This window comes from Lepeophtheirus salmonis, chromosome 1 (assembly GCF_016086655.4).
Source record: "Lepeophtheirus salmonis chromosome 1, UVic_Lsal_1.4, whole genome shotgun sequence".
Classification (NCBI taxonomy): domain Eukaryota; kingdom Metazoa; phylum Arthropoda; class Copepoda; order Siphonostomatoida; family Caligidae; genus Lepeophtheirus; species Lepeophtheirus salmonis.
Genome location: NC_052131.2, coordinates 37,079,565 through 37,103,775, shown reverse-complemented (window position 1 = coordinate 37,103,775; position 24,211 = coordinate 37,079,565). Strand labels below are relative to the sequence as shown.

The 24,211-nt window shown below is 33.0% G+C and overlaps 1 protein-coding gene across 1 annotated transcript; it reads left to right on the top strand.

Annotated features, from left to right (window-relative positions):
- Nucleotides 1-10,499: 10,499 nt before the first annotated feature.
- On the top strand, nt 10,500-16,703 carry LOC121126763 (uncharacterized). The gene is made up of 5 exons (XM_040722096.2): nt 10,500-10,869; nt 11,993-12,184; nt 12,249-12,507; nt 14,626-14,794; nt 15,151-16,703. Exons 1-5 carry the CDS (start codon nt 10,587-10,589, stop codon nt 16,234-16,236), a joined length of 1,989 nt encoding a protein of 662 aa, XP_040578030.1. The 5' UTR covers nt 10,500-10,586; the 3' UTR covers nt 16,237-16,703.
- The last annotated feature ends 7,508 nt before the right edge of the window (nt 16,704-24,211 follow it).

The window sequence follows — 24,211 nt, the reverse complement described above, 5'->3', positions numbered from 1 at the left end:
CTCAAAGTTATCAGCTAGGGATATTTTTATCAATATTTAATATTTATATTGGCTATCTTGGAAATAAATACATTGAATATTTATATTAGTCTGTTCCGAAATTATTGAGACAGGTTCGTTTGAAAGAAATTAAGAAGAGTTAGCTACAAAATTCCACCAGCTTCAATTTTCTCATAAATTATATGGTAGAAAAAAACATTCCATAGTTATTCAGGCACTAAATAGATAGTGTTTACATACTACATTTGGACATGTTTGTCCATTCGTCGCTGAACATGGAGACTCACAATTTCCACTCGTACTTTTTGATACGCTACTAACTGGGTCAAACAGGGTCTGAGATCCACATCAACCACACTATCATTTACACAAATGCCTGTTCTAGTCGTGGAATCATGTTTCAGTGAGCTGGTGAGATCTGGGGATGCACTTTTAAGCTCGAGAAAGGTGTCCTATCAAGACGTTCCCGAGAGACAAGGATACCCAACAACATAGCCCAAGTCATGGACCTGGAAAGAAACAAAAAATCGATGGAGTGTTCGAGAGGTCTCAGCAGAACTTTCCCCACCGCCCACAGCGATTTTTAGAATCTTGACTAATGATCTCCGCTTCAAAAACCTCTTCAGCATGTGGCACAACGCAAGTAGCCACATAGTTAAGGATACGAGGCAGTCCTTAACACAGCCTCAGGCGGAAACGATCAAACAGAGTCCCTTCAGACCGGATCTTAATCTCCGTGACTGATTTTTCCTATGTAAGCTGAAGCACCTGCTCCGAGATTACGATTTTGATAGCCATGAACACCTCACACGCGGTGTTCAGCGGGTGGTGAAGTTAATGAACGATCAGAAGCTCTCCATTCAGTTTTGGGAGTTGGAGAACCACTGCAACGACGTTGTCCGAGCCGGACAAGACTACATCACATGATGTAGTACTTTTTTTAAGCTTTTGAATGATCTTTCTTGTCTTACTGGGACAGTCTAAGTCATTTCAGAACAACTAAAGAATAAATTAAGGGTAAATGCAAATTATCCATGTTACTTTAAGGTAATGAAAGTTGTGCTAAAATGATTCAATTGGTAAACTGGATAAGCTTGTTGAATCTTATAAAAAGTATAATGCTCAAAATGATATAATAATATTTGAAGTTGCCACGTTTAGACATGGAATTTGGCACCCCTGATTGGAAGAGGGGCTAGGAGGAGTAAAGTAGTTAATAAAATGACTAAGTGTGTTGACTTAAATTTCAACTAGAAACTCTCGGAAGGGGCGGAGCACCACATATTTAAGGATAACTCAAGCATTCCGTCAGAGGTCGGAAACGTGTAGCTCTGTAATGACATAGTTTCAAATAGTTAGCCTGACATTTTGAATAATGTATGGGAGGAGAGAAGCTTAGCTCCCATGATGTTGTACTAGATCTGCTGAGTTGAGTAGTTTATAATGGAAAAAGTACATTTAAAAATTAGGAAAGAAAAAAGGTTTATTGATTCATAAAGAACAGATACTTATGTGTTTACAAATCTCTCTTTTCATGATATTTTCTTTCCTACACTCAGAACCAGTTTGAGGGAAGTCCCAGTCCCCAACTTGACCTGGGAAGGGGGTCTTAAGCTAGATAAAACTTTGAAAAAAGTGAATGCATACCAAAATAAAACTTTCTTATACCATATTATGTTTTGAAATCTAAACTAATTCAATCATAAATGAAGGTTGAGGCATTGAAATTTATTTATATTTCGAAATATTAAAGCATAAACAATAAGATACAAAGCAAAACAAACTTGAGCTCTCTAGCTTAGGGACAAGTCCAGAAAATGACACTTGAACGTGATCGACGAAGTTCCTTTGGCGCACTACAATCAGCTGGGCTTCTCCAGGTCCACTGTCGACACTGTCTGCAAGTCTTAAACGTTGGAGAGGAAGGAGGGGTCTATCAAAAAGGGAAAACTGGGCCCAGAGGAGTTAAAAAAAACAACCAGGCCTTCCATCGCCTCCTGTAAGCCATTATTGCCGCTAAGGACGGTTACATTAATGATTAACAGAGGTCAGACACACATTTATTTATAGTATTATTTTTGTTGAAATTATATAGTTCATTAATAAATGATATCTTGTTGAAGTTTAAAATTAAAAGTCTTTTGATTTTAATGGACCACTCGGATTAAAGATCAGAGGAATTTTTGAAAAGGAGTGACCATTCTAAAAGTAGGTCATTAAAAAAGGCAATAAGAACTCTTGCCCTTTTCTAAAAAATTTAATGAAAGTCAAAAAAATATATTAAAAATGCCAAAAAGTATTTCTAAGTAAAGGTCCTGCATTTTATTATTATATAATAAAAAAGAAAATATTTAAAAACAAATCAAATTAAAATAATAAGATAAATAAAAGTGTCCCACACATTTTTCTTTTCCCCAGGCCTGCCCACGCTGAAACCGACCTTGACATCAAACAAAAAACTTTTTAAATCACATAAGCCTCCTCAATTTGGCCAAAAGATTAGTTGATGTATAAGATTTTATATTCAGAGTTTTTAGAAAGTTGTATATTTGCAAACACGTTGTGTCGTGTATATCAACAGCTTCTTTAAACTCAACTAAAAGTTACAGATTCAAACAGCTATTTGTTCATTTAATTACCTCAAAAAATTATTGCTATAAAATTAGGATTATGGAATCAGATAATGTCCATTGAGGAGGGATATGGATCCAAATAAGTGAGTCAAACATAACCCAGCCCTAAAACCTCTTTATTCACACTTCCAATAATTATAATTGCGTTGGATTTATAACAAATCATTCTCTATATCTACTCCACTTTAAATATATTAAGAATATTTATTAAAACAAATTGTATTAGTGTGTAGTTTTAAAAAATAAGCAACTCGCTAGCCTAATTTATATATTATGCCGAGTGGTACATTAAAATATGAACACTTTGAATTTTAAACTTCCAGAAAATATAATTGATTAATTAACAATAGAATTTTAATAAAATGAATTTTATAAATAGATGTGTGTCTGAGCTCTCTTAATCAAAATTGTAGCAGCCTTACGCGGCAATGACGGCTTTCAGTCGGCGGGGGGAAGGTCTGGCACCTACTGTGGATGTAGTCATTTCTCTCAGCATCCCATTTCTGGCTGACAGTGGCCTCGAGGGGCTCGGTTTTTGGATGGTGGACACTGCAGGCCTTTCCCTTGATATGCACCCAAAAGGGCGTTGGCATCAGAGCTGTAGGGAGGGCAAAAGTATCAAAAAAATTGTTGTTGTTTTTTAATTGCTGGTTTTAAAAGTGAACTCTCACAAGGCTCTTTCAACCCACTTTTTTTTAGGGCTCCATGTACAATTTGGTGTGAAATTCTGAGATCTCATGTGTGGGCTCTCATGGACTTAAGGGGATTGGCCTGGGCGGTTTTCCTTAACTCCTACGGGTACAGTTTTGTATTTTGGACAGAGCCCTTCTTCCTCTCCAACGTTTCGGACCTGTTGATGGTGTCTAAGGGGGTCCTGGAGACGTTCAACTGCTTGGAATGTGCGAATGGAAATTCGTGGATCACGGTCAAGTGTCATTTTCTCGACTTGTACGTAATCTAGAGAGCTCAAGTTTGTTTTTTAACTAATTGTTACGGATTTAATATATCAAAATATTAATTAATTTTCCCTCACTCAACCTTCATTCATTATTAAATTAGTAAGTGTTGAAATTTCAATGGACCACCCGGTATATTAAAAAAATATTGTAATATATTTTTATCTTCAGAGTAATGTTGTTTTGTTTTTTTACTTTTGGATCCTAATCGTAGATAATTTAATACGTTTTGTGATTGATTAATATACCTCAAATTTTCTGTCAAATTGTTTGAATTTCCTCATTATGAATATTCCTATGGGTATAACGGATATATTTTGAATTAAAATAAAATATATTACTTCTACAGGCCATATTATGAGTTAACCTTGAAGGCCTTGCCCTTGACCTCCAGTCATGCAAACCCTCCCAACAATTGGGTTTTACCTCTATTACTCTTTTATTTTGTCAGTCTTTATGTGTGCATGATTGAAATTAATAATGAAAATAAACAATTTACTTATGGGATATTCAAAGAATGCGAAGACTCTCATAAATATCCTTTAATAAATAAGCATTGTTAACCTTAATGCCTACTCATGACTGATTTATACCGTCCGTGGTCATAATAGTGTTGTCGTAATCCTTATTTAGGACTGAGGGCCGTGGTCCAATCCAGTCTGGTACCATTCAGTCCAGTCTGACTTGTCGGTCCTTAAAGAAAATAAAATCGATCCCTCGTGACGTCAATGCGGGTGCCTATTTAATTATTCCGTTATATAAGAAAATAAATTATATGACGATGTAACAATATAATATGTTCCTTTGATATTGTATTATTATGAAAAATATTATATTTTTTACTAAATATGTCCAATAATCAAAGCATATATCATATATCTTATTTGAGTTTATAAACTATCGATATTTTAATGAAAAGTTCCAAGGAACCAAAAACAAGGACGGGTACTAAGGAGTAACAGTCCTTAGTACCCGTCCTAAGACTTGACTGGAACGAACATATAAGTAGTGATTAGGGATCCATAAAACTCCTTGATATTGTCGCATTCTTAAGTAATGCATTTTTAAGAAGACGACAAAAACAAATTAGGGAAATATTTACGTCATAATTCCATGTCATACTATAAAGTCAATGAAAGAAGGAAACATTATATGAAGGATTATATTTTTTGGGAGTGTCCATGTTTATTTAATAAGCATGTGGATATTATTAAAATGGTTAGTAACTTAGTCAATCAACAACTGGGCAAAGAAGATTTCCTCTCAACTTTGAATAATGAAAAAGTTGATGCAGTTATTATAGAATATATCGTTTAATTATAAAAGACGTACAACTAGAGTCGATAAAAGATCATAGACTTTAGTCGTGTCAGACCGAGTCCATCATTTTTCAAGTCGACACAACAGTGTTTAACTATTTGAAGCCCTTTGTGAACGAGTCTGTGTGTTTCTTCTTTGTTGGGACTTTAGAGGATACGAAGATGCTATCGATTCATCTTGTGTTCTACGAGTATACAAATCATCAACTCCTTGAAAATGAAATAAGGATCTCTGGTGACTTAATTATGACATATATTTATTTATTTATCAATGGGTAGAAGGGAGATATCTACTCCATTCATAGTTATTCCAACGTTGCTTACAAAGAATTCAATTCTTGTTTCCCAGATGAATGTACGTATATACAAATATAATTATTGTTAGAGATTGCAAGGGGTAGATTTGGTTCAAGATTGTTATGACATACATTCATTCATACAAGTAATAAAATGTTTAATGATATGAATTCATTCCTTATTTTTACAACAAAAAAAGTCCAAGGCCTCAACTGTCATTTTTCCAAGGGATTATCCTTCTAATAAGAGTATATACGTATGTAAAATACAGGGTTGATCACATCTTTATTTCTTCAAACTTGATGAAAGATAGGTTTTGTGATTTACGATTACTATTGTAAAATGGACTCAATTAAAAACTAAAGACTCGAGAATGAGTAAAATGGATCAGCACAGAAGTGATATTTTTTTCTCACGCAGCATGTCCCCAAGGCCATATCCAAGGAGCTCAGATACAACCATAACACTGTTTATCTTGGCAGAGACTTATTCACCGCTACCATGGTATTGGGCCTTGTGACCGGCACTATTTAGGGGTGTCTGAAGGAGAAAGTGTGTGCTACTCTTCACAGGAGTGTCCAGTCTCCCTAGGCTTCCATTGAGAAGAAGTGTACCAAGCTCAAGTCCGACTATGTAGTCATGGTCTGCTAGGGGTTGTGGCCTCGTATTGAGGCCATTATTAGAGCTGACGGCTCACATATTGAATAAAAGCTGTGCGGAGTAATATTTTCAGATGATTTTGTTAATTAAATGTCCACACAAAACCTATTGTTTAAATTTTACTCCGTAAAAATAATAAAATGTGCACCACTAGATAAGATCAATTCTGTCAAATATTAACTCTTAACATGACCTCTCTGTTGGTACATAGATAGATAATTATAGAGTTCATCTTCAAATGGTAGCTAATTGTTGCATATGTTACTTCCGACTCAATAAGATATTTTGCAAAAATACTAATAGTATAGGTTTGTCTTTGAAGTCTCATTAGTCATTGATTTGTCACGAACAACAGCAAATAGCTCATGCTCGGATTGCCAAAAAAAAAAATTAGATACATCAACGTATATCAATGTATACAAATCAACATCATATCAATAATATAATTCTAAGAACTTAATCAAATGAGATTCCCTCTTCTAAACCTCTGATTAAAACTTAACAATTCACTGTAATCCCTCATTTTGAAAGAACTGATGGACTCACACCTTAACTTTGAAGAGATGATGACAAATCTATCTCCCTATTATTATGGAATACCATTTATTCGCTACAAGGAAGTTTTTATCGTCATTGTTGCCCTGATAATAGAGCCCAAGACTCGAAATTTTATGTTGCAGTTGTTGATGGTTCAATAACACTCCCCTATCGTATTATGAATGTGTATACATTCCATTATTCGTAGATCCATATCAATAGCGTGTACACCAGTTGTAAATGAATATAGTTATTTATATAAAATACTTTAAGATCAATACTACATACATATAAAGTGAATAGAGGCCATCAACCAAAATAATACGAAATATAGATATGTGCCTGAGCTCTCTAAATCATTAGTGTAGCCGCCCTTAGGGGTAATGATGGATACCAGGGGGTAGAAGAAGGGCTGGCACCCTTTGCAGATGTAGTCCTCTATCATGGCGTCTCAGAGATGGCTGACTGTGGCTTTGATGCCTTTTGTGTTTAGATGAGAGACACTTCTCTTTGACATGCACCCAAAATAATAACTTCTCCTGAACCGGTTGTCCACTAAGCTACGTCCCTTCATCTGATTTTATGGAAGCTTTTAGATTTTTCAAAATAATTGGGTTTTCAAAATGATATAACATACCTTTTGTCTTCCACGCTTTCATCTATCAGAACAGATACATTTCATATTCTCAACCATTTTATCTCCTTTGTGCCGAACGAAGCATAAATTTTGTAACAAATATTTCATAAAACAGCTCCTACTGAATGTCAACACAAGCATTTTCACATCGTCATTGAAATTTATAGGGGGACTGTAGACCAGGGTTGGTTTTATTGATAGCAAGTCCTAGAGCAAAGATAAATGCGCGAATCCTTTTTTTTCTTTCCCTTTTAAAAATTTGAATTCAATTTTGAATTTTATTTTTTATAAAATCCCTATAGAATTATATTTTTTATAATGCCTTATTATATAAATATTATATATGTGTATAACTTTTTCAAATGGTCTTCTCAAAAAGAAATGATCCAATCTAAAAATATACTTATTTTTAACAAAAATCCTGAACAGACCCACTATCAATGTATATATTCTCTTATTGTATGCAACAGTTGGCATGAATGATTTTTATAAAGTAAAAATGAACGAGTTAGCATCTCTTTATAAAATGAAGGGATGAGCGGTCAAAATGTAAATAGGGGAAATCTCGGTATTAAGATATTATGTTGTCATTCTAAGTAGAAGGTCAAAAGCCCTACTGATTTGTATTATAATTACACAATTATAATTATATTTTTAAGATCAGTGTCTATTCAAAGAAACCATCAAGAGTTTTAAGAAAAAAAAAGCCAATGCAGAAATAATATTCTATAAAATAATTTTTTAAATGTTAATTACTGTTTTTCGATACATGAGTACAGACAAGTGATGAATCTGTCTAAAAAAGCTGAAAAGACTGAAGTCATATCAGTCAAGTTCTGATTAATATTGTCAGTCCTAGGACCACTCCTTATCGTTCTTTTATGGTAGCTACAAGAGCTTAAATGATGTAGCTACTAGCCACTCCATTTCAGTTGTTGAAGTTTTATCATCTTGTCTCTTTCAAAAAGACCAGATTTCATCAATCCTAGCTAAGAGTGAAAAAAATAGAAAGATAACTGGATACTTAAGGACATACTTAGTGGTCCTTAGAACTGATGAATGTTGTAAAAGACCGGACTGATTGGACAAAAGACTCCTCGAATGTGAAGGGAAAAAACACTGGGCAGGGAAACAGTCCCAGGACCCATCCAACACTCGTACTGACGTATTAAAAGTGGTACTATAATGACTGTTATTAAAGCTGGTACTTGTAGTGTCATGCTGTCCTAAAAATATTGACCCATCCAAGACAAATCCCTCCAAACTTTTTGACACTATCCCTCACGAACAAAACTGTTCTTCATAATTCATCAACAGTATAAATGAACACGGTATTAAAAAATAAAATAAAAGTAAGGAAATAATCTCAGGAACAAAAATTATACTATTGTAATTACCTCTGCAACGAAGTTGAAGGAAGATTATTTTTTTTGCCTCTGTTTGATTGTTGGTCACCAGGATTATGACACAAAAGTCACAGTATATATGATCACTGTAAGAGGTAATTAAATTCCACATGTGCAAGAAACACAAAACGTGAAAATGATGGATCATCCACCATAACTTTGTAACAAATTCAGGTACATAAGGGTTCATACATTTATTACATCCAGTTGTCCGAGGGTCTGGGTTACCAATTGAAAGTATTTTTAGGACGAGGGGGGTATTGGATATTTTGGAGTGCAATAAATTGAGGACTGATCGTTGTTTCAGTTTTCAACCAAACATTTTGAATATGAAGTCTATCCGCAGGGGCGTTCACAAGAGATAGTGGCACGAGCCTCCCCTTTTTACGAAGGAATTTTTATTTTATACTAAAAAAAAATTTTTGTTAGGTAGAAAAATTTGTATGAGAAAAATAGGGTTTACAAAAATTTCCCAAAAAAATATATAAATTACCTTGCGGGCATCCCTGATCTGTGGTCTTCAAGATAACCAATATATTTTATCTACAAATAAACAAAGGTGATATCAATCGGAAGGGCATATCAAGTTTTAGACAATCATAAACAGGGGGTGGAGGGGGGGGGGGTCAAAAATGGTACTTTTTCCCGGATGCAATAAATGTATGACACTAACTCAATTTGATTTTAGGCGGAGGTTTTGTGTTCTACCGAGTGCCAAATTTTGTTGTCATATACAATCTGTATAATGTCTATGTATTTATTTCAAATAATGAGTACATTTCCTGATGAATTGTAATATATGTATATTTAAATCTCTAAATAATTTAAGATCTATGCAACTTGTGATAGATGAGATTCTTTAAGGAAGTAAAATATTATTTAGTCACAATAAGAGTTATAAGCAAGGTTGTCCCTGGTTCAGCGGTTTTATCGGTCCCGATTTTAGTTCTTTCATTTCAACAGTTTTGGTCTCTGTTTTTTCATTTTTTTCAGGCGCAGTTTGGTAAGAGGTACTTAAAACAAGGGGTGTGGATATTAAATTCGGGCTCAGGAAATGATATTAGATACAAACAGCGCCGGGGCTGCCTTAAACGCAGAGGCTCTGAAAACTAAGGTGGCTTAAGACAATAGTACAAATGTTTCTTATCAAGAGGACCTCAGCTAAAAATGTATTAGTGTAGGGTGGCCTTGGCAAAGTAAAGTTAGGGAAACCCTGGCTTAAGAAATCCCTGACAAACTGATCTTGATCTATAATCTACCCCACTCCTTCCCTCTTTCATTTACACCGTGTTGTGCCTAAAAACACTTTTTCGTATCCATAAAAAACCATCCATTGGAAAACGCAGCAATTGAACAATTAAAAACTCCGAAAATTGACTTAATTATTAAGCTAATATATTTTTTATAATTTAAGTTATAAAATCTCATAATATATAGTAACAAAAATACGAGAACCGGGAACGCAATATATTGCAGTTTCGGTTCGACTTTATCGGTTCAAGTACCGGAACTGCTTGAACTCCTAGACAGATACGGACACAGCCTTATTTTTAAGGATCAATTCTATGAATTTATGAGGTGGCACTTTAAATAATTTGAGCACATTAACGGTACACTTACAGAGTGATTAATTTTATACCCCTACATTTGAGATCCGGATTTAATTAGGGTAGAAGTCACTTACTTATTTATGAGCCAACCTCTACAAAAATGAATTCATATGATAATTGAAGTTTAATACATCATTTTGGAAAAAATGAATGACTCTCCCGTTTTTGGTGGTTCCAAAATTGGCGGAGTTCCGATTTATGAATGAAATTGAGACCATCAACTCTTTGTTCCTGTTACGGAACACTGTTGTTTTTTTGTAGTGTTTTTTACCTTTTAATCTTGCATGTACAATACAACATGATCTCAACGATATAGAGAAATAAACCTTCTTACGGGAAACGAATAATTGGTTTTTGAGCAGTAAATATGATGAGGAGGCGAGCGCGAGTTAAGAAGTAAAACAAAATATGTAGGTACTTTTTTTTTGTATGTGTACATTTACCGTCATAAAAAAAGGGGTAATGAGACAAGACATAGAAGATGATAGAACAACAATTTTTTAGTATTCCACAGAGCATCTTAGATCAAAGATGTTGGTGTTTGGTTTTGAGGATAATATGAAGAGGATTCACCTCGGAGCCACCTTTCTTCTTTTCTTATTCATCCAATTTGATCCAGGAGAGAGTTGTCTCTGCCACGTCGTTCCCAATTTCTCATGTCCTCCACCTCCACATTGCTGTGAAAGCGGTCAATACACCTTTGACGAATGTGGATGTTGTCTCACATGTGCAAAAGCGGAACTACAGGCCTGTGGTGGTCCGAATGATTCCTCTGGAAAATGTTCCACGGATCTCGCATGTCTCAAAACTTGCAGTAAGGTTCCCTCCTTTTGAATTCTTTGTCCATTTGATTTATGGGGTAATATGATGGGTAAAAGCCAAGCCTAGAATTTGTAGGTTAATATTCGAGGACTTTATGTCCTCCCAAAAAGGTACTTAATATGCAAAGAAGGGGTTAGGCTTGGCTCTTGAATGGGTAGTACTTTTTAAGAGTTGTTGTTTTATCCACACATACACACCTGAATGAGGACATCCTTGCCGGCCAAAGCAAAAGAGCAGTTATAATGAGATTAAATGCATACATTATATAATTTGTTGCATTTTTAAAAATGTTTTTCATTTGTTTTTGTGTTCGGAGAAAAAGGCCACTCCTAGAGATTATTCTGGTGCTCTATCTTTATCAAAGGAATTTACTAGTAATAGATTCCCATGTTGACGTTAAAAAAATACCTTTTGCATAAGTAAGTAATAGTCTTATTACATAGACATCCCTTTTTTTCCAGAGGATGCCTTTACTGAATGGAAACCTCTCCCATTAATCTCTCTAACTTATAAACCTCATACAATCACATTCTTAACAAGAAAATTAAGGAATGTAACTATATGAACAACCTCAAATAATAATTAATTAACGAAGGTTATTTTGAAGAAGAATTGAGTAGGAGGATTTGCAATTACGTCATTCCATGACTATAAAAATGATGTTACTCAATTGCAAACTTTGGGGACTTTGAATTTTTGTGGAAAAGTATTCATAGGGTTGTTAATTGGGAATCAGAAAAATCAATATTTGATTTATTTTTAATTATTGTCTCTGCAACCCATAATTCAAATTTACTTATATGGAGATAAATATCATTTTTTTAAGGTGTGGATACCTATAATAATAATGTAAGAAGATCTGCCTTAATGTTATTCTCATTTGATCTTGTCTGAATGAGTGTTTGTACCTAATGATTTAGTGTCAACACACACTCATGATGTAACGATTTTCCATTTATTTCATATACCTAATTATTCTTAGGGATCTAAGAATAACGGATAAAGCCTTGATTATTACTCCACCTTTGAAATAAGTCTTGGAACTGGTTTGCCCTACCCCTTTACTGCAACTTCTTTTCATATGTAACTTTATGTATCTCATTAAATCCTTTCAGCCTCTTGTAAAACCATTGGATTCGATTCCAAGTTCTGCGTATTTCCATTTATTTATGAAGGAGAGACGTTTAATAAATGTACCTCAAAAGACGCAAATGAAGGCTCTGTGTGGTGTGCAACATCTGTAAATGAGACTGGACATGTAATTGAGGGACAATGGGGCGATTGTAAAGAGGGTTGTCCGGGTGCACGTAAGGAATTATAGTTCTTTCAGAGCTCTTTTTGAATCATACTCCTTACACATTGTCTCTATAGGACGTGAGTGCAATGATCTAAGATTTGCCATACTTGTTGGGAAATGTATTAACCCTGATGTTCCCGGAGCGATCCCTAACTGGTTTGGAGCCCCACCCTATCGATTATTGGACAAGACCAAGGATTTATTTGAAGCTCCTATTTGCAAATCTTCCTCCCAACAACGAAAGCGTAAATATAAGAACACGTGTAGATGTGCCGAGGGGCAGGATTCCATAGAGATCGGAAATAACGGTCTTGTCAGAGGAAATTGCACGGGGTAAGCATTACTCTTCTTTCCATAAAAATATGAGACTTGCTGAATACAAAAGATTATTTTGCTATTTTTTGTGCAACTAAACCAAGCCCATAAGTTATAAAGATTTAACAATAGCATATTATAGGATTCCTTTAGTTTCTAAGAGTCACACATGGGTAGAGGTGTAGACAAACAAGGATTATTTATTTTTCATACATAAAGACTGTATTAGTGCTGTGCCGCGAGATGAATTTTATTACAGAAGTAGTATTTTCGAGTTTCTAAAAAAAATTCGAGGAATTACGAGCTTTACTCGTTACCCGTTATTTCTTGCTCCCTAAAAGACTTGTCTGTAAAAAAAATCCTATTTTTAAATGAATTATTGAAACAATTTAATTAAAAATTTGTGAAGTTCTCTAGAAGTCTCTATATTTGTAATTGAATATACTATATATTGTACAGATAAAAGGATCTTAGTATAACAATCGTACTATAGTATAGCAGAACATTTAATAAAAGGTACTGATGACCAGAGTAAATTGATTCCGTAACTTATGTTCGACAGATGAATCCAAAAATTAGTTTCACTTATTTGGATTAAAGCCATATGCGTTATTCATCAGTCCATATACTCAATATTTTACTATAGTCTGGTTATAACTTGTAACAAATTATTTTTTTTGGGACTGATGCTGATTAATATGACGTCATATTTTTCTCATAGCACATCACTAGACTTTATAAAGAAATGGCCTCCATGAAATATGGTCCTTATTTCGTTTTATTTTAAAGAGTTTCTGTGATTGCATTACGCAACTACCGTGATAAATGGGTAACTAAACTATTTCAATTTTCAAACAAATATCTATAAACTCCCTCCATTACCAAAAGCAATTAGTACTTCAACTTTGTGCCAGATGCTAATAATAGCATTGTTATAATTAGACACTAAGGTATGAAATGTTTTAATTTATGTTTGTCAATAGAACTACCTAATTTAATTTACATTTTTGATATTGGACAGGGATAAATTAATGATTTATTTCAATTCTTCTGAACATTTTCATCAAGGTAATAAAAAAAATTATATAAGTACATAATTTGACAATTTAACGATTTACTTCCATCTAAATACATATTACGTACATGAAATTCAATGATTAGTATTTATGTATTAAACACATGATTGATCGTCGGGGTTTACAATAAGTAGGTATGTTATATCTTTCTTCCTCCTCTTTCCGTGGAGATCTTGCTATTTTAATTTTGGGATGTGTATTAAACCTTGTAAGATATTCTAAAAAAATATCAATGAATATGAATGGTATATTCGGGCAAGTACATAGGTGATGTTGTTAAGAGGTCTTCGCAACTCTTTCCTAAGAGTAAAGGATGAGCTTTTGAAGACTTTTTCTTCAGGTCATCTCTTAAGTGACTCAAGCTTAATTCAAATAATTTTTACAGCACTTATCTTAACCACTTTCCCAGTAAAGGAAGTGAGCTCCATAATTATTTTTTGGTTAATTTAATAATTAGAAAAAAACTGCATATTGGGGCAAATAAGAGGGCCGATGTCATGGAGTTTGTTCACCTTGAAATTTCCATAAAAATCCATACAAAAAGGAAGACCATTTTCTTCAAAAAATGTCATTTTAAAAATAGTAAGAAAATAAAGTCATTAAATGAAATATGAAAACAATTTATTTTTAAATGCTATAAAAAGACTTATTTCTTTTCAAAATATAATATAATACTTTTTTCTTTAAAAAAAAAAATCATTCCAATAAATATTACATAAAATCTTATATGATATTCCTAAATACTAGTCACAAATGTTCGGACTAAACTTGAACACACCCTTTTGCTCCTCTGGTCCTATGGTCATGTATTTCTTAGGAGGATTGAACAGTTTATAGACATCTTTCCCTAATACAACAATATATTTTTTCTTTAAATGGAACACACCATAAATGAAAATGAATTCCTCTCTAGAACATATGTAGTTCTTTCATCTCCGAATTTATCGAATAAATGTCCAAATAAAAACAAGAGTCTAAAAGCTTTTTTTTCTCTCTCTCTCTTTCTCCATCTATAGAATTTACGTCTAATTCATCTAATCAAACTCCATTATGTTTTCAGATTTGATGTGAAAAAGGATAATATCGACACGGTATGGTGCTTTTTGGAAAACATTCGTGATCCTAATGATCCCACGTCGGGTTGCTATGAAGATACAACATGGTCACCCTCTGATGGACGATTCTGGTCAGCAAAAGCATGTGGAGGGATTCCTGAGATTGGAAATGATGTAAAAGCAAATTAAATTACTTATTTTTAAACATGGATTAGTTTGTTTTTTTTGTATTTGTTTATTCGTATTGATAAATAGAATTGAAATTCTTTGAAAAAGAGAGTTTAGAAAAAATAATGAGGGCCTTTAAAAAGACAAACGGGGGGGATATGGCTTTAAAAAAATAATGATTGTATAAAAAAGGCAATAGATAGAAAGGAGTTCCTTTGTGGAAATTGTTTATTTCATAGAAATTAGAAAAATAGATTATAAATAAGTAAAAAACAAAGTTTACAAAAAATGAATCATAATTACAAAGACATTTAAAAATATTATCATGACATTGAATTATCCATTCCATTATGTTTTTCCAGGTCTCCACGGATAAAAGTAAGCTTCCTCTTGGTCCTAAACACCCTCTATTTATGGCTGCCTTGAATCAACCTTTCCGAAGGCCTGAAAACGTATTTGATGCTTTCAGAACAACACTTCCCCCATTCACACGACGCCCAAGGCCATCTAGGAGAAAGCGTCCACGTAATAGAGGACATAGAAGACGAACAACAGAGAGACCTCGAACAACGAAGAGAACCACAACAACGACGACGACCACCACTACTACAACGACAACGACAACGACAACTACAACCACGACATTTCTCCCACTTCGTGAAACCTTCCGATTTACCCCACCCATCTATGATGATCAAGATTTGCAGTACGATGATCAAGAAGACGAGGATTATTACCTCTATGACGACTATGATTACGAGGAAGAGGATCAAGAGGACGTCATGAATCTTCCTTTCTTCAATGCCCGCAAGGACTCTTCAAAACTGAAGCCCTTTTTACCCACTCCTCCCCCAGGGCTCCCATTTGGTAACGATCTACGTAATTTAAATCCACGACTCTCTGATGATGACGACGGTAAAGTAAGGGATGAGAGTTTGGACGAAGATTATTTCACAGATCCTCCTCCAAGGCCAACAAAATCCTCTGCCACATCAACTACTTCAAAATCAACTACAAATACAGACCCAGTAGTGCCTCTAACTACATTCCCTACAACGGTTTCTCCAATAACTGAGGACACCCTCACGACGACGATAGCTCAAAACGATGATATCGCATCGTCATCATCACGTAAAACCCTTGTAACGAAACTCTCAGGCAGATACACGACGGCGTCTCCTTCCACAACAACATTGGCAGAAGCCATAACCACCCTTATTTCAGAGAAATCAGAAACAAACAATGAAATATCAACGGATTCTACGACAAAGCCAGTAATAGAAAACCCTAAAACATCCACAATCTCACCAACCACAGACTTTTATACGAAAACAACTTCCTTAAATCAATTTAATACAACCGAAAAGTTAGGAAAAGTGATATCTGTATCAGTTAGTTTCTCATCCACTTCCAAGGAAAAGCAGGAGTCTGAACAAAAAGTATTGTAAAAATAAAAACAAAAAAACACAATCAAAGGAAGAAGATGAAGAAACACACAATAAAAAAACAAAAACAAATCAAGTTTCTTATATTTCAAAGTTGTTACATAGGATTTAGTATTATATAACTGTATTAATCTATGATTCTCCAATCTCCATATTGATATTATATTCTCCTATAAAGTTTAAATATAGCTTTAAACTCAAAATATGTAGACTTCTGAACCTTGTATGAATAATACCAAACGGAAGGACTCTCAAATATCTACTGAGTGCTACTGAGTGAATGGAATATTTTTTTTTCTTCTATCCTTCACATCATCGTCACATATAAGTAGATTGAACGAACGAACGTCATGTGGAACTTAAAATTGGGCGAGTAAGCACTGTAATTATTGTTATTATGATCAAATCCTCCAAGGGATTGTTACAAAAAGAATGCCTTTTACACAAAATAAATGATTACAACATTATAATCCATGATTAATGATATTCTTTCAACGAAAATTACACATAATTATCAACTAATATGACTCATGTGTAAAGAACAGAAACAATTATGAATTACTGATATGAATCAATATTTCAAAAATGTATCCAATGTGACCCTACCCTAAATGTCTTATCCAATTGGACATTTGCTTGCTGTGCATATAGCGTTATGCCTCCAAATATTACACAGTAAGCGTATTAGAATTGTATAACATCTTTTATTTTTTGCAAGGGGCTTGGCTCCTTGCAAAAAGACATGATAAACATTTCCTTTGTGGGGGCCATGATGTGGATTGTGTGGGATGGAGCTTCCTACTTTTTGTGATGGATTGATTTGATTTAGTCCCTTAGAAAAGTTTATTGTCCCGAACGAAAACAGATGGAGGTTTTTTTTTCTCCTTAGAAATGAGTTGTAATTACCTAATCTCATTTATTTTTTGTGTATACTATCATTGAAAAAACTTTAGATCCAGGAAGACACATGAATGTTTTAAAAAGGTGATCTTCGAGTCATTCAACATTTTCAAATTAAATTAATATTTCGTATTATGTTAACCCATTCACCAAAAAATTGACTACAGTTGTATTTTGATGCAAGCTGTCGATTTTTATACTACTTTTATCTCTTATAAAACTGTAAAAAAAGTCATATTTCTCAACAATTAATTACACTCACTTTGGACTAATGAATTCAAGCCAAAAAGGAGATTCTTTTAGAGCGCAGAATTCAAAACTGATCTTAGTTTTTTCTGGGTCATCAGGTGTCATAAATATTTGGGATTATAGTAATTCGGGACAATTATCGCTCAGAGACATTTTTCATCATTAAGACTCTCTCCCAATTATAGAACGTTGAATAAAACTGATTTAAAAATGTTGTTCTGAACTTAATTTCTTTCCATTTTTCGGCTGAAAAATAGTAAAAAACGACACTCTTATTTAGAATCGTATAACTTATTCATAATATAAAGTGATGAAAAATGTCATAAATGAAATTATAGAAAAATATTTAATGTATAATTTTAAGAAATATGCATCTCCAAGGATTCTTGTTCCATTTTGCATTTTTTAAGTGATCCCATTTTGAAATATTAAAATTATCTCTCATCCTGAATGGCTTTCTTTATTCTTTCGATCCTGGTATTTCATTCCCAAGGAAGGGATCCACTCTACTCCCTTATGAGATCTGGTAGTTTTCCCTCGGATAAATTATCTACCCGTCGTCCTTCGTAGAATTTAGAATCCGAATTCAAACATCACTTGAAATGAATGATTAAGTTGTAAGTATCTTCCTTCGATTCCCTCGATCTTCCTTTTACAAGTTATGAAATTGCCATCGAAATTGGACAAAAATCGATGATAATGTCGACTATTTGCTAGCAGACACCCATAAAAAATAGGATCACTCAAAAAAAAAATCCAACCAAAATCCTTGGCTAAGCATATTTTTAAATAGGCCTTCTTTTTTATTATTATTATACAGCGTTGATTGGTTAAACTCGAATTAGGTTTGTTTGTTTTACACATAAATATATTTGAACAACTCTCAACATAAAAGGATAATTCCTTTTTTTTGGGGGTGGGGTGGATACTTTTTATTCTGTGACCTTTTTAATAAAGGTAACACCGTGTGGGGAAACTAATTTTAGAGAAATAGATCATTAAAGGCTACTCCCCGTTAAGGGTCAGCGTTTTGGAGAGCACTAGGAAAAGCTGGAGCTAGATATATGGTACACCTGAACTAAGACCCATGTTAAAATCAACTGCTTGTTGTATGATTTTGAAAACAGATAATGTGTTACTATTATTGAAAGGATACTCTTCCACATTTGTAGTAGCCTTAGTGAAGGGAATATATTGCATTATTATACTAGTGGGAACATAGTAAGTTAAAGAAAGATAATTGTAAAATTAAAAAGATTGACGTAGCGCGATAAATAGCGCACTCGGGAGAAATTATTCTCTTGAACTCAATGTGCGTAGGTTCGCGCATCAGTCATTCCTAGAAAAATAAATTTAGGTACTTTATGTATTTGGAATGGATCAAAAAAATTATTTATATTTAGTAGGTTTTAAAACTATAAACCAAAAAGATTTAGCCTATAGTTATACTATAGGTAAATTTCCATTGTAAAACCTCCTTGCAAACAACATTTTTTTGTTGTTGTCTGTCCATTTGATGTAAATATAATCAAACCTGCACTTCCTTTTGACACTCTCGAAAATGCAACATATAATTATTGACCCTCTGAAAATACTGATTTTGGTCAATATAAAGCAATTTTTCAAATATTTGACCTTGTGACTTATTTATGGTCATTAACATTGCTAACTTGCCATGTTCCTTCTTCAAACATAACGAACAAGACAAACTTGCTAGTCTTCTTCTTCCTCCATTTACCTAATTCCCTTTTTTAATTCGTAACTAATATACATTTCCCCTTTTTCCGTTTGTACAATAGTTCATTTTTTGGAACTTTAATTTTATGCTGCATTTTCGAATAGACAACCCATACATACCTTGAAACAAACTTTTAGACACGGGGAATCAATCTTGTTTCATGAAAAAAAAATCAACTTATTTGCGAAAAAACAAACTTGCCCTCCAGAGCCCATGAATTTCGTCAGATCAGAATGAAGCCATTGTATTACGTACGTAACTCCGAATTATAAACAAATTTTACTTTAATGTCCAAAGACTGTACTTGTAGCGTTTTGAAGTTTTTAGAATTGTTTTTCTAAGCAGGACGTACATCACACACACACATAAATTATTTTAGTACTATGTAGGATTTAAGAATATTTACATATTTAAATTACACCAAAAGTAGATTGGAATTCATCACTCAGAGTGAGATATTAACACCAAGACGATCTATTAAAGAATGAAAAAAAAAGAGAGAAACAAAACAATATGATCAACCGTTTTTCCTTTCTATTCTCAAAACTGATATTTTTCTCTACGTTTTTCCCAACCCTACATATCCATGTATTCCCATTACTAGCAATTAAATAACTTAATTTGAAGAATTATAAATAATATTTCATATAGGGCAACGTAGGGTCTGAGTGTAGTGTACTACAGGGGTTTAGCACTCGGTCCATATGTAATTATTTTATTTTAAGTGAGTGCTCTAGACGAATTTAGATTGAAATTTTTGTCCATACTGCAGTCTCAAGCCATAGTGATTTCCCGCTCCCTCTTTGGACTGAGCAACACCATTCAATAAAAAAGATTTAGGCCGATTTTTTAGGGAGCCGATCAAGGTCTAATTTTTTTATGATAACGGTTGACCAAATTTCTTTAAGAGATCTCATTAGTTCAGTCTAAGAAAATGTATAAAAGTCTCAAACCTGTCCAAGATTTTCCAAACCGAAACTTAACACCATTTTACTAGGTTCATGTTATCTTAACCATTATTTTTTTGTTAATCTCTTTGATATGGATCAACATTATCCAAGGTTTGTTCATTCTCTATTAATAGAACATTATTTATTTGGTAGGTTAGTCGTTTATTTAACTCTAAATCTTAGCGCCATCTGGAGACTATAAATTTTTTGTTAGTTTGATCATGTTCCTTGATGTCCTGAAAATAGTACATTTTTCGATTTAATGATTCACATAAAAATGATCAACTATACAATATATCATATGCTAGTCTGGGTAGCAACTCACCAAGAAGCAATTTAATCGACAAATTGTAATAATTATTCGTACACATTTAATCATTTCCTAACAGAGCATGACATTTTGGCAGACATAAATCACTAAACATCATTAAATGAGTATTATCTCATTCGTTTAATTCAGAGCATAATATAATTCCCTATTCTTCAAAGATAATGGATGACATTGAACAATCAAAAAGATGGCTTAAAAATGAACAAGAGTGAATCTAGGCGTAGACTTGTTGTATGGCAATTTGATTAATGATTGAGCAAAATAAGAGTACCTACATTATGAATGTACTTAAAATGTAGTTGATGACAATTTAAAAGGATTGTATGTTTATTCAGTTGATAAAATTTGAACAAGGAAACTCATCATTTTTAAAGTATGTAATATGCATCGTAAAAAATGATCAGTTAAATTGGATTTTAAGAATTCTATAAAAGATCATGCGAAATGTTGTCTTAATATCAAAATAAAATGATATATTATTTTAATGCATATTGCTCATGGACTCTTAACCTTTTCATCTCCGTTGTTCAATTTCAGAATCACGATAGAGCTGTTCCTCAAATACCTACCCCACCCTCTTTTTTTCTTTTTTTTCTGCTTTGTCGACTCGAAAAATTATTGACTCAGTTCGGCTCTATTTGAGTTGATGATTTTTCTATTCATGGACAACCATGGTTTTTCGATTTTCAAAATTGAAAATATTTAAGTCAACTTGGTGTATTTTATCACTACGCCTCATCCATTGATGTTGTGCGTGTTGTGGCTCTTCTATCCCTCAGTAATTTATAATTAATCACAACTTCTAATGAGGTTTGTTCATCTCTGAAGAGACATACTATACCACAGTTTTGTAGTTAATTGAACAATCTCACACATATTTTAATTTTAATTAAAAAAATATCAAGAAAAGTAGATAAATAATAAACAAACTACCTTCACACTGAAAGTATTTAATTGTAAAAAAAATTAATAAACGGGCAGTAGGCTTAATTTAATTTATTGAGTCGACTTAGTGCGGTTCGACTAAAGTCAACACAAAAATAGATTTTTTTTACTTCCTCATGACCTTTTGTATTGATATTTCTTATTATTATATATATACATATATATCAAATCAATAGTTCTCAAACTTTTACACAGTGTACCAACTAATAAAATATCAAGATCTCCCAGTCAATTTTGTAATGGGAGTATATCCCTCGAGCAATGCCTGTGTGTAGCACAGTTTGAGAATCACTACATTAAATTATTTATAACAAAATTTTTCAAACAGGATATAAATTATCCTCCCCGCACGGCTAAGATCCACTGAATAGTATCAGATACATTGCCTACGTATAAATCAGTTACTAAAGTGTCAATAATGGGGCATGAGCGTTGTTTACTCATATTTATTTGTAAACAAAGCGGTATATAGTGGCGCCGTCTTGCGGCAAAATAGTACAACTCCCGGAACAATAAAGTTATTTAATAAAAATAAAATGTACGTAAGTTTCTTACATAGAATACGGTGTCAAAAATTTTCTGAGCAGGTGCCATTTTTTAAGCGACAAGCTACCGACCGGCTGACTACCTTGCAGATAATATTTATATTTATAGTTTGTTCATGCCCTAATCATCCCTCTTATGTAGGTAACTGCAAAACAATAGAAGATGGCACGGTTTTATAATCAAACCAATATAATTAAGGAAAAAGAATTGTCATCTATTTTTGAATCCAACTTGTTTCATCCCACTATATATATGTGAACTCTTTATACATATATAATATAATCATTTATAAAATAAGGTGTTCCCATAAAGCATAAATTAACTAATCCAAAAAAGCTCAATTATCATGTTCTTTGTGCCAATTATTAATTATAATTGTGAGTTCGCCCATAATGAGAGTTGACATGATGCAATTTAAAGAGGGCAATTACTCTCACACCTTCTGGTTTGACGAACACTTAATTAGGAATGGATAGATAATAATCAGAGGTATCTCCAGGATTATATATATATTATTATATATCTTTGTTTTGCAATTTTTGGGGAAAAAAATCCAAAAGTCAAGATTATTTGGAAATTTATTGTTTGTATGCAAAAACAAAAAAGTGATGTCGTTCAAAATATAATCCCTTATAACTAGTTTATTTTTGCAGTTATTGCAAAAATTATGTAATAAAATGTTCCGAAAATTGAAAATACTTTTTACGCATAGAAAAAAATTCTATAATTGTACCTCCAAAATGAATTGTTTTATAGAATTTCTTCATAATAATTGAAAATTCACTTATGATTAAAAAAAGAGAAAAAAAAATTAGAAATTATTCAGAAAATGAGAGATATTTCTGTTAATAATCTATTTTTATTTGTCAAATTTATATGCAAACGAATTACTAGACAAATTTCTACAAATTTTATTTTCTCTACAAATCCAATATTTCATTGGAAATACATTTTTTTGGCACTTTTTGAAACTACAATTTTCATCGATTTTTTTTTTTGCTCAAAACTTTTTTGATTTTGAATATATTTAGAAAACGTCCCTATCTAGTGTCTTTGACCTCCAAATCACAGTTTTTTGCGTTTTGGGTGAAGAATAAGTCACCAATATACCCCTCCCCCCCCAACAAAAAAAAGTAGCCTTACCAGGTTCAAAAGAGGTGCCCATGGAAAATTTCAGACACATACAAACTCTATTTCATATTATGAAGTATTAATAAATATGAATAAATATTTACATTTATGTGTATCAAACTGTGGCTTGCTCCTTTCATTCAGGTAACGCGTTGCGTTGTTCTTCTAGTTAGTTTTTTATATATTTTCTCTGTTATCTTGATATCATGTTTATATTTTTTTTCACCTATAAACTATAGTATGAACTAAAGGATTTTAGGGAAAGAGTGGACACTCAATGCAAGGAAGGTAGAACTTAGTAGTTCTCAATTCTGATCAGCTTAAAATTAGAAACTGCGACATATTCCTCCAGCCACACAGCCAGTTTGAACAGGCCGTATCGACCCTAGTGGAAAGAGAAGAATAAAGGCGACTACTTCACAACAATAACACGATATTATAGGTCGGTAGTCTTCCTTGTCTTTTGATTGAATTGTTTATTTTTCCCTTAATCGCTCTTTCCCTAAAGTCCTTAGTATTAACTAAAGAGACTAAAAAGGAAAGAGGAAACAAGATGGTTGAAATAAAAAATAAACAAACCTATGAATTAAGTCCTGGATTCACGTAACCTCGATCAAAAAATATATAATATAAATACCCTTCGTAGATGATTCGGATTATGTATTTTTGTTTTAAAATAACTTTTATAATTATGATTAAGATACCCTGAACTACGGTTTTAATTAATAGTTTATGTTTCTGGTTTATTCCAAAGAAAAATACATAATCCTGTCCGAAACGTGGACTTCTATTTAATAATATTAGATGAATCTTAGTCAGAAGACGGGGTATAACATTGAACTGCGCACAAGATATATAATTTTAGACTAATCAGAATTAGAGATAAGAAAATACATTTTTAATTGATATACATGACCCCTCTTTCCCTTATAGGCTCTTTAGTATTAACCAAGGTGACTATTTATAAGGTTTGTCAATAAGAAATGCTTTTGATTACATTTGTACTGGTGACGTCACAAAGGAGCCAATTTATTGGGAAATTCGATAAAAACTTAAAATATTTGATCTAATATAGTATCTTATTTTATCACCAGACAATTCTATTAGTAGAAATGATTAGGGTACTAAAAATTATTTGAAAAAATGTAATTAAAGGTTGTTTTTGATGTAAAAAAATAGTTCAAAACA